At 38.8% G+C, this 10898-nt stretch overlaps 1 protein-coding gene across 1 annotated transcript; it reads left to right on the top strand.

The window, feature by feature from the left end:
- Positions 1 to 418: 418 nt before the first annotated feature.
- On the top strand, positions 419 to 10512 carry LOC128675356 (uncharacterized protein). Its single transcript, XM_053754701.2, has 16 exons — positions 419 to 646; positions 826 to 1013; positions 1855 to 2090; positions 2300 to 2506; positions 3034 to 3201; positions 3286 to 3425; positions 3754 to 3992; positions 4508 to 4596; positions 4938 to 5063; positions 5448 to 5619; positions 7371 to 7446; positions 7747 to 7826; positions 8192 to 8320; positions 8515 to 8617; positions 8963 to 9126; positions 9503 to 10512. Exons 1-16 carry the CDS (start codon positions 504 to 506, stop codon positions 9691 to 9693), a joined length of 2451 nt encoding a protein of 816 aa, XP_053610676.1. The 5' UTR covers positions 419 to 503; the 3' UTR covers positions 9694 to 10512.
- The last annotated feature ends 386 nt before the right edge of the window (positions 10513 to 10898 follow it).

The following is a 10898-nucleotide window of genomic DNA, read 5'->3' as shown; positions in this document are numbered from 1 at the left end:
ATTCTTGTTGAGGGCAGAGTATTAAAATGTTTTAGTCTCAAGGGACAGAGACACATCTAAGGCCCCTTGTAAATTGACTACTTACAGATTATTACTATTTACTTTGCATTTATTTAGTCTTATTGAAGCAAAATTAATGCATGCAAAGTAAAATTTTGCATTTATTTAGTCTTATTGAAGCAAAATTAAATAAATGCATGTAAAGTAAAATTTTGCATTTAATTTAAAAACATTACATTTATGTTTAAAAACACTCCTACGCAATCAATCATAGATTTATAAAGCGCGGGTCCGTTATATCTGCAATCAACAGTCGCATACACTTTATTATACACATGGAATTATCGGAGTACATACCACCTACTAATTCCATGATTATACATCACTATGGTAGCCAAACCAAACATTATTGTCTCTATGACAACAATATTATGTTAATTTTGATAGATCGAAACTGAAAATATTTAATTTTTGTGGGTGTATTTTTGTCGATATTTGTAATCATGGCTGGTAAATTCGGGGGCTACGATGATGATGACGACGACGTGTTGGCGCCTAAAGAACCCCAAGTCACATCCCAGGATCCTTTGGAAAGGAAAGCGGCGAGGGCTTTGCGAATCAAAAAGAGGCAGGATGCCTTGAAAAAGTAAGTGGCAGATTCTTTTTGTAAATAACTTTTTCACGATACAAGCATGCGATACGATCCCATTCAAATCGTGCAGCAAAAGTGCTGCACATGAATTCGGTGTGCCGTTCTGTCCTTCTTTGGGTGTCGATGGCAAATCTATAAAAGTAGTTCTGTGCTGAGTTGAGTTAAAATTTCAGAGCAGAACAGGCGACTGAAGAAGTAGCCCCAGAAGAAGAGCCAGGTCTCATAGAACAAGCGACCGCAACGGCTGCAGAGGAACTCCAGAGGCTAGCGTTAGATGGCGCTGCAAAGGTTACCAATGTCAAGGTCACTACGGATGAGCGGGAGGTCATCAGACGAGGACTCTTCTCTAAAAATACGCAAAGTAATTTTATGTTTATTTAGCCAAAGGTGGGAAATTTATGTAAAGTCGAAGGACTGAAAGAACTTACACCTTTCTCTCATCTCCGGTTGCGTTCAAGACTGATGCCGCGAAGCCGTAAAAAGAATGACCTTAAAATGTTGAAGATATTGGCTGTGTTTTATAACGCCGCCTGCCTGACATGAACTCTTCTTGTGAATGCTATTATTGCCTACTCTCAGTCGCCTCGTGGTCTTATTCTATGGCGGGACCAAACCAAAAGTAAACTGAAAACGTAATTAAAAAATGAGGTACCTATGTTTTGTAGTTCATCCAACGTCTTTCTATCGAATTCGCATCATAATGTGTCATCCGTATTACATTACATATTATAGAAAAGTCCACTGCCGCGTCTGTGTGTCAAAAAATATTGTAAGGATTTTCATGCGGTTTTCAGCAATAGCAGATAGCCGGTTCCTGAAGAAGTATAATTTTTAATGGTTTACCCGAGCGAAGCCGGGATGGACCGCTAGTAAAACAATGCCATCTCCACACTGTCGCCGAACTCATGATAGATGCCTAAACAAATTTGTATTAATACATAGCAAATAAGTATTTACTTATTTAGTAGGTAAATTAGTGTTTTACATCAACGAAAGATCAGCAATGAACTCTTTGGAAACACTGTGGAGCCGGCATAAAACATTGGGCGAACAAATATACACCGTAGGAAAACGGAGCACTTCAGGGCGTATTCTGCTGCTGATACCAGAACATTAATTAATTTATATCCATAAACATTTACAAACTTTTAAGAAAAAAACATGTAACGGTTCAACTAGATCTTATCTATTTTGTTCTGCAGAAAACTTCAAAAAAATCGAAGAAGAAGCAGCTGAAGCGCAATTGCAATATGAAGCTATATCCGAGCATTGGGCGCTGATGTTGGAAGTCAAAGACCCGCTAGACATTGACGCCGAGATGAAGGCTCAGAAAGATAAGTGTGACAAGCTGTTAGCACAGAAGAACCAGTTGGTAGAGGAGCTGAAAAACGATTTACGATTGATGGATCAGGCGTATTACGACGATTTGGAAAAACAAGTGAGTAAAGTAGTTATTTATCGTGTTTTTTATTATTTTGTGTATTAAAGCCAAGATCATCACCAAGTTGTGTATTGCTACTAGATGGCGGCAAGTAGTTGTAAAAGTCATGTCAGATACCTTTAGGCGACTTTAATAAAATATAACACCAGTGTCAGCATTAACGTTCGATAAGAACTTTCGTGTAGTTACCAAAATTTGTCTTCCAGGATCAAGACATCAAAGAGCTATCGGACAGAATAGAGAAGCAAGTGACGATAATGCAGCGGTCGTACGAGAAGCAGCTGAGCCTCATTGAGCACGCCATCAACCTAGAGCGCGACGCCATGGTGGACCACAACAACAAGCGCTGGGAGGCGCTCTACAAGCAACGAGACAGGGAGGAAGTCGCGCACATGGAGTATAAGTTTGACCAAGTGATTTTAACTATAAATATATAACCGTTGTCTACTCCGACTATAAGTAGGAGCCGAGCTATATGTCGCTGTCGTGCGTTAAATTGAGAAGAGTGTTTGAAAGTCGTCGTGACTCCTGTGGAGATGAGTAGTGGGGCCACCAATACGTACGAAAAGAATGTTGCTTCATGACGGTGAGGCCAATGTTAGTCGGAGATGGCGAAACCTACTACGTACCGTTATCTATTTTAGTTAGTTTAGTTTTTAGGGTTCCATACGTTCAGGTCCAAACGGAAATTTTAACTTGATTTTGCACTATTTATTAAGCCAGAAATATCGTCATCAATCAATATATACAATTATTTTATTTCTGAGTGACTATAAGCCACAAGAGGATAATGTGGGTATACCCATGGGAAAGAGAACTGGATTTTTTACGCGTATACGAATTTTGTCAAAGTCAATGGTCAAAAGATAGAAATCAATCTGATACACATTGGAATCCAACAAAGTCAGATAAATCAGTGAGGAATTTATTTTTGTTTTAGTTGGAAGAACACAAACAAGAAATGGAAGCTATAATGTGGGACCACCACGAGAAATATCGCGAGGCTAAAATAGAACTGGAGTCGTTAACGCAAGAGTTGCAGAAGGAGTTGGAGAAGCTGAAGGCCACATGCATTATAAACACAGAGAAAATCGGATACAATTATCAGGTGAGTCATTAAAAATTAAGAAGACAAAAGATAATGAGTAACAACTTTGATGAGACGAGTGAGAATTATCTTATCTTTTTATAGGTGTTGAAAAAACGCGAAGAGGAAAACGTTTTCGTGAGGTCACAGCAAAAGCGTAAACTGAACAAAATGTCAGACGTTGCGAACACACTGCGTTCGAAGATTCGCAAGGCGGCCGAGGATGGCGCACAAGAAGAGATAAGGTATTATATACTATTTTTTCTTTGGAAAAAAGGCTGCGCTAATGATTGTTGCGCTGCTTCTTCAGCCTTTGAAAGTCGACACTTAGATTTAAAACCGTATCTACCGTATCCTAAAACCGTATCCGCCCACTAGCTCCATCTCATGTTTATCAATTTTCTAGCGAAAATAAAAAATGATCTTGACAAATCATTCCACACCAGTTTAATAATTTGTTAACTGTTGATTAAACCGAAAATGGTGGCGCTAGTGTGCGACTAGATAAGGCATTGTTTTCGACGATAATGAGATATAACACCCAAAATCGAATGAAGAATTATGAATTTGAAGGGCGGACGCGGAGATATCAAAACTGATGCAGGCTATGGACGATTTGGAGAAGAAGGCGGAGCATTTCTCGCACGTGAACAACTACAAGTTCAGCCAGGTGTGGCGCATGTCCTCTGCGAAGTGCGCGCAGCTGAGCCGCGACCTGCGGCAGGCCGAGGTGGCTCTGCACGCCCACATCCTGTCGGAGCCACCGCCGCCCCCGCCGCCCGCACCCCCTAAAAGTCCACTTGCTAAATATGGTAGGCGTTACTAGTTGTCCTTATTGAGTCAAAGCGGAACGATACGGATATTAATATCCGTCACTGTGCCGTATACCTTGTATATGAATCTTGGTTATCTATCAGCTTCATTATTATTTATCTTTGTATTTATTCACCACTGTCTGATAATCGCACCACCTGTTACATATTACAGGCTTTAGCTGAAAATCAGTGCTTGCACACCAAGCAATACTACCACTGAGCTGCGGCCATTTTATTGCTGCAGCACACCTGCACTGTATAATATTTTATGTGTTTTTCTATGTACCATCTTTTTTTATGTTAAATGTATGGGCGAATGTTTTTTTATATTGAATGCAGGCAAACAAGCTTGCTACCCACCTGATGGTAAGGGATCGCACACACAGTTTATCCACGTCTGCAACATCAGGTTGGGTCACATTAGAATTAAACGACTGCGGCGGATAATCTTAGATTTTAAATAAATTTTAAATAGATGTTTTAAATACAATACAACAATTTTCGTTTCACAGAACGTGAAATGAGTCAGGCCAGCAAAGCTGTGGCTGCTGTCGAAGTCAGTAGCGATATAGAAAATACCCGAGAAGCGAGAGACAATTTGGCAAGTGATTTTTTTATATAGTCGCATTCCTCTAGACACGTCAAAACCCTCGTCTTGTTTTGGCCATTATGTGAAATGAAACCGTGTTGCAACATATATTAATGGACTTCTCCATTTCACACATAAGCGGATAAAATTATCAACTAGAGTGCAAGTTTCCTCATGATGTTTTCCTTCACTAGAAGTAAGTGGAAGTTCATGAAAACTGCCATATATCTAACTTATGTAATCGTATCTCAAATGTATGGACGAAAGTCTGAAATAAAATGTTATTTAATTTTTTAACCCTAAATTGATTTATTATTAATAATAAAATTATTTCTAAACGATTTCTGTTCCAGGTCCGCCATATACTTCAACTAGTGGCAGACAACACAGGTTTCTTGGTAGAAGATCGATTGCTGAAGCTCATAGAAAAATATCAACTAACATCTAGAAATCTGTGCACTTTGGACTCTATCTTCATGGTAAGTTTGCTCTCATTCTTGCGTGTTACCGGACATTAGGGGTTATGAAGCTGTCTGCTTGTCTCCTTTAAATTTTCGAAACACTCACTTCAACACTCTTTGGGAATGCTGTCAAGACTTTTTATTCTATAGTCGTCTCGTACGACATCAATGGGGGATTATGGGAGTGGTCCTATTCTAGGTCGCGAGCTATTCGCTACTGTAGTTGTAATCAATAATTATGTTTTATTACAGCCCTATCTAGCCACACTCTAGCGACATATATAAAAATAGATAAAAGCTTTTTTATTTGCCCAAAAAAATATAGGCCAATTTCGTAGAATGTGTTACAGTAGGAGTTATAAAAAAAAACTACATGTATTTTTTTAAATTATTCACATTCAGGCTTTAGAAATACAAGCAGAAGAAGACGTGGAGTTGCTGTGTAAGACGTTCTTGGCGTACGCGTTCTGTCCTATCTGCGTTGGGACGGACAACGGTCCTGAGTTGAATGAGGGTTCTGATCTGTCTCACTCGCATGATGAGCCCCGCCAGAGTGTTGCGTCCAAAGGAAGAGGTAGAACCTTTTTTGCATTTATGAGCGATATTCCGCTTATGTATTATTGTTATCTTTTTCATCTTACATAAAATTACAAAATAGTTAGCAATAATATTTGACAAAACATTTGACGGGAGACCACTCTTAATTTATTTACACTTTGCAGTCCCTAATCCCGTTAACTATTTAATAAGTTATTGCACATACAAAGTGAGAAATTACTTGCAGGAATTTTCATTTTTTCGATAGATTTTCAGAAGATTCGAAACAGTTCTAAAGCTGGCTAGCTAGTAGTTTGTAGCTTTTTTATAAATCTGACGTAAAAAAGTGTAAAGGCTAATTTCTGAATAAATGCTTTGAGGTCAATATATTATAATAATATAATATTATGTCCTTACATATGAAATTGGCGTTTTGTTGTACTGGCCACTTTAATCACAAATTTCTCCTCTTTGGTTAGGAATTCCAAATTCAAATTTATACAGCTATATTTGTGTTTCGTTAACAGTCATTCATTTGTTTTTTTCTCTTCAGATTTACTGTTTGCGTCACTTTCAGTCAGCGTCAGTTTACAAAATAAAACTTGAAATAAAATAAATAGCATATTTAAAATAATTTAAAAACTTGAAATATCGCGTTATTTACGACTACGAGTTCCACCGTAGCACCAGTGCTGCGGAAACGGCTCGAAGGGTTAATGATAATATTATATTATCATATTTTTATCATTTTTGACACGACCGCCATACTAATGTATGGCGGTCGTCAAAAAAGAAAACATAGTGCGTTTTTGGTTCCAACGTTTTCGTTCTGGAAATTTCGACCTGCAGAACAAGCCCCGTGGAAGGACTCTAGTTGATAATGAAGAATTGGCTATTGTGAAACCACGTCCGAGTTAGCTTCAGGCTTCGGTGTTAGTGATAAGACTATTTTAATCCACTTGAAGCAAATTGGGAAGATTAAGAAACTTCAAAGGAGTACCCTCCTCACGAATTGAGTGAAGCAAACCGGCAAACGCGTGTCGACTGCTGCGTTACATTACTTAACCGGCACAATAATGAAGAGTTTTTCAATCAAATAATTACCTGTGATGAAAAGTGAATTCCCTACGATAATCGGAAACGCTCATCGCAATGGCTGGACCCTGGCCAGCCAGCCAATTCCTGCCCCAAGCGAAAAATGACCCAAAAAAAGTTACTTGTAAGCGTTTGGTGGACTAGTGCCGGTGTCGTTCATTACAGTTTTACCAGCCAGACGATTACGGCAGACGTCTATTGTCAGCAATTACAAACTATGATGGAAAAGCTAGCTGCTAAACAACCGAGACTGGTCAATCGCTCAACGCCACTGCTGCGTCACGACAAAGCTAGACCACACACTGCACACCAGACGGCTACCAAATTAGAGGAGCTTCGATTGGAATGTCTAAGACATCGTACTCCCCGGCCCTTGCTCCAACAGATTACCATTTTTTTCGAAATTTGAATAACTTCTTCAACTCCGATAAGGCTGTCCAAACCGCCTTCAAAGATTTTATTGATTCTCGTCTGAATGGTTTTTTTAGTAAAGGAATCAATGAACTATGAGATGGCAAAAGTACATAGATAGTAATGGTTCTTACTTTGATTAAATAAATATATTAAAAAATATTCGACTTTTTGTTCCTCCTATACCAAACGCCAATTTCATATGTTCCTTACATATATAGGCAGCCTAATATATAGGCAGTCGATAGGCTAGTCTAATGAAATAAAAATGTATGTTATCAGCATCGCTTAGGCCTCGCATCAGTTTAGCCAGGAGTATGTCTGCGAGCACCCAACGATCGACACATGTGGGATTCAAGTAAGAACATAACTTCAATTTTCTCATCAAGATATGTTCATATAGTAATATAATATGTAGTCTGGGCCCAACCTCTTTTGTCATTGGAATAAATTTCTTGGCAATATAAAGGCCATCCAAACTAATATTATAAATGCGAAAATCGGTTTGTCTGTTACGCTTTCACAGCTAAATCACAGAGCCAATTTTATGAAATTTGAAATAGATATGGTTAACCGACCGACAACCGACGATCCATGGCTCTAACAGTCTAAAAACATGCGATTGAATAGTTAATACCTTTTTCATTTTTTCACTCAGGACTCATGATTTGTCTCCGGAGGACCAAATGCTGGTGTCAGAAGTTGATGAAATTATTCAAAAATTCGACGATAAACATGGTGAGACTCCATGTGCTTTTTTAAGTATTTAAATATTTTTCAACAGCATGGTTTTAGGCAGATCTTCTAGCGGTTTAAGAATTTCCGTTTGGCACTGCCTTTTCCATTTCAAACACTATATGATAAATCAGGAACTAGGGACCTGCACCCTATATAAAAAATCTATTTAATAAATAAATTAAAAAGAAACATACAGAGTGTTAGCAAACTGAAGATCAAAGTCAGCGACGCCATTCAAACTGCAGAGCACAGTTCCGAAGCGGAACGCAATGCCTAGGAAGGTGTCACATAAGGATCGCGACCCTCAGTAATGAGCAGGAATAGTCAAGACACACAAATAGTCAGCTGCCCTGCTTCATCCTCAGCCCCGCTGATGCCGGGCCCCGATTCCGCGGTGCCGGCGCCGGGCCGCCAGGGCAAGCGCGGCGTCACCGTCTCCTCTCAGCCCGAGTTCAAGGCCGCCTCCAAACCGACCAATCCGTTTCTCTGTGCTTGTAAGTAATCTAGTAAACAGAGGAATCTTCCATATACAATATTCATCATCCATACTTAATAAGTATTTTACATGCGAAAATCAAGTTATAATTTGTTTGCTCGATAATATTGCGAGTTGTATTTTGTTTTTTTTTTTTTTAATATTATTGCTTAAGCTTTAGCTTTAATATTTCAATCATTCTAATAATTTCAGTGGGCCACTATCTAGAAATTGAGCCCATGCAAGTGCTGACGGCATTGGGCGAATTTATAGAGGTATTTGTGCCTCCGGAAAAGAAAAAACTTAATGATATAATGTAAGTATTTTCTGTTGGTTTAAATTGAATAAATATACCACTACACTTTTATCATAATTTGAGACCGAATAAATTTTATACTTTTCTTGCCATTTAATTTTTCATCCGCGCTATATTAAAATGAAGTAGGTTTTTTATGATACTAGCGGCTCGTCTCGGTTTCGCTCGGATAAAAACATATTAAATTACCTCTTTATGAAAACCGCATAAAAATTCGAGCAGTAGTTTTTCAGTTTATCGAGAAAAGACAGCAGACGTGGCAGAGAACTAAGTTTTATAAAAGGATATGTAAGGAAGTATAGACGATATAGTATTGGTGTAATACAAAAATTGTTGCTGTTTTAGGGATAGTGTAAAGCCGCCAAACTTTGATTCACCATCGCGATCTTTGACGTCCGCTGAAATAGAGCAGTACTGGAGCTCGTGGAAGAACGCCTTCTCTGTCGAGAAAGATCATTTTTGGGACGGTCTGTTGGGCGGGCTTAACAACTACTTGACTATTTTGCAAGGTAATTGGAATTTTCCTTCTATTTCAATCGACAAAGTATTCTACTAATAGGAAAAAAACAAAACAAGTTTTTTTCATTTGCACTAACCTCAAAAATGTTCTTTTCTTTCTACATCACCTATTGGTTGACTGGTAGAAAAACCTGAGGCTTTAAGATCTATAAATTGCTTCGTTCGTATATTTAATTTCGCTCATAATATTCATTCTTTTGGCCAAATGTAAACCTTGAGGGTTTACTGGCCCTAATTATTTTTCGATTTTTTTGTATTTTTTAAATTATGTATTTTTTCTGCATTTTAGGTACTAGGAGACTATGGTATGACAGATAGATGTCATAAGCGAAATGAACTCGTACAGTGGAAATATTCCGTTTGCAGATCGGTCGCGCCTGCACTCTGAAGTATCGCTGTTGCGGTCGCGCAACGCAGCGCTGCGTCGGCTGCTGCGCGGTGCGCTGCCCGAGCTGCCGCGCGCGCCGCCGCGTTACCGGCGTCGCCCCCCACCCGCCTTCACTGCCCCGCCGCCTGACGCTGCGCGCCAAGCCTTCACAACACTACCCAAGATCTAAATAAGCCGTAGATAGAGAAAACTAAAAAATAGACTTCGTCATATTTTTCGTTTCGCTCATACAAAAGAGAAATGCGTATTAGAAATACACGAGAAGAAACAGGACAAAGTGCAAATATATTTGTCCCTCACCACATACCCAGTCTTACAAGGCCCGATCTGTTTGCATAAGACGAGCTGGGTAGTTGTATGGTAATCATCGAAGTGTAGGAATCTCATTTGAATGCGCTTAGGCCGTGGTCTTTAGTTTTCTTTGCCATGTGGCGCTAACAAAATTGAATTCGCAGCTAGGGGCGCTTAAGAGTGAGACTTATGTCCGAGGCAAATTTGAATGTTATTGTTTTCACATTTATTTTACATCTAACAAATTACTGCTATTTTAGCGTTAAAATGTCGGAGCTGTTTTTAAATGTCAGCCATAGGACCTCTCTCGACAGTGGCGGCCGACGGTCGCATCGCAAAAAAGTTTTACAAGTTATCTTCAAAACTAGTTTACACATTATTTTGTAATTTGGCTCACTTAATTTGAAGGTATTTTTATTTCGAAGTAAAAAGTGTCTCGCAATCTTGGTGTCGCCGCCGTCTAAAATGTGTCTAGAGCCGCCACTATTAGTGAATTTACAAGTAATGTTACTTTAAAGAGAAAACGTTGCACGATTCCTATTTGGAAATAAGCCTAGGACAAACCCAACCTCGATTTTTGTTTTGGTGATTTCCATTACAACTTAGAGACTTGTGCTCTTTCTAGATGTTATCGTTATCGCTGTTGTGTACTTAATTGTCAAAATATAATATCTACAATAAATATTTATTACATTGACACGTTTTTTTTCCCTTTTAATTTTTAGAGTACGAGTACCTACCAAGTATGCGATAGCGCGGTCGCCCCATTTCTTTTTTGTTGATCTAGGTACATGGGTCGCACACATACTGCTTCCGAATCTGGGTTCTTGTGATGTTTTCAGATTCGTAATTCCGTGATATTGGCAAACATGTATGTACCTACGGTTTTTACTGCCACTTTAGGCATTTTCTAAAATTTGTTATCATTATTTTTTTCTTTTACGCTTTGCGTAATATTTCCTATTCCATGGTTTTTTTTCATACGTATGGAAGACTCGTATTGCTCTATGGAGTGTTTCCGTTCTGACCCGCGAAAAGTTTCAAAACCTGCCGTTAGGTCCTTTTCTTGTTTGAAAAAGTCGG

Source organism: Plodia interpunctella, chromosome 14, assembly GCF_027563975.2.
Source record: "Plodia interpunctella isolate USDA-ARS_2022_Savannah chromosome 14, ilPloInte3.2, whole genome shotgun sequence".
Classification (NCBI taxonomy): Eukaryota; Metazoa; Arthropoda; class Insecta; order Lepidoptera; family Pyralidae; genus Plodia; species Plodia interpunctella.
Note: the sequence above shows the minus strand (reverse complement) of the source record. Positions and strands in the feature narration are given on the sequence as shown.

Excerpts from the sequence above, each read along its gene's own strand:
- LOC128675356 (XM_053754701.2), top strand. The coding sequence starts at position 504 with ATGGCTGGTAAATTCGGGGGCTACGATGATGATGACGACGACGTGTTG. Across the intron at positions 5,064-5,447 it reads CTTTGGACTCTATCTTCATG|GCTTTAGAAATACAAGCAGA; the intron begins GTAAGTTTGCTC and ends ATTCACATTCAG. Across the intron at positions 8,618-8,962 it reads AAAAAACTTAATGATATAAT|GGATAGTGTAAAGCCGCCAA; the intron begins GTAAGTATTTTC and ends TTGCTGTTTTAG.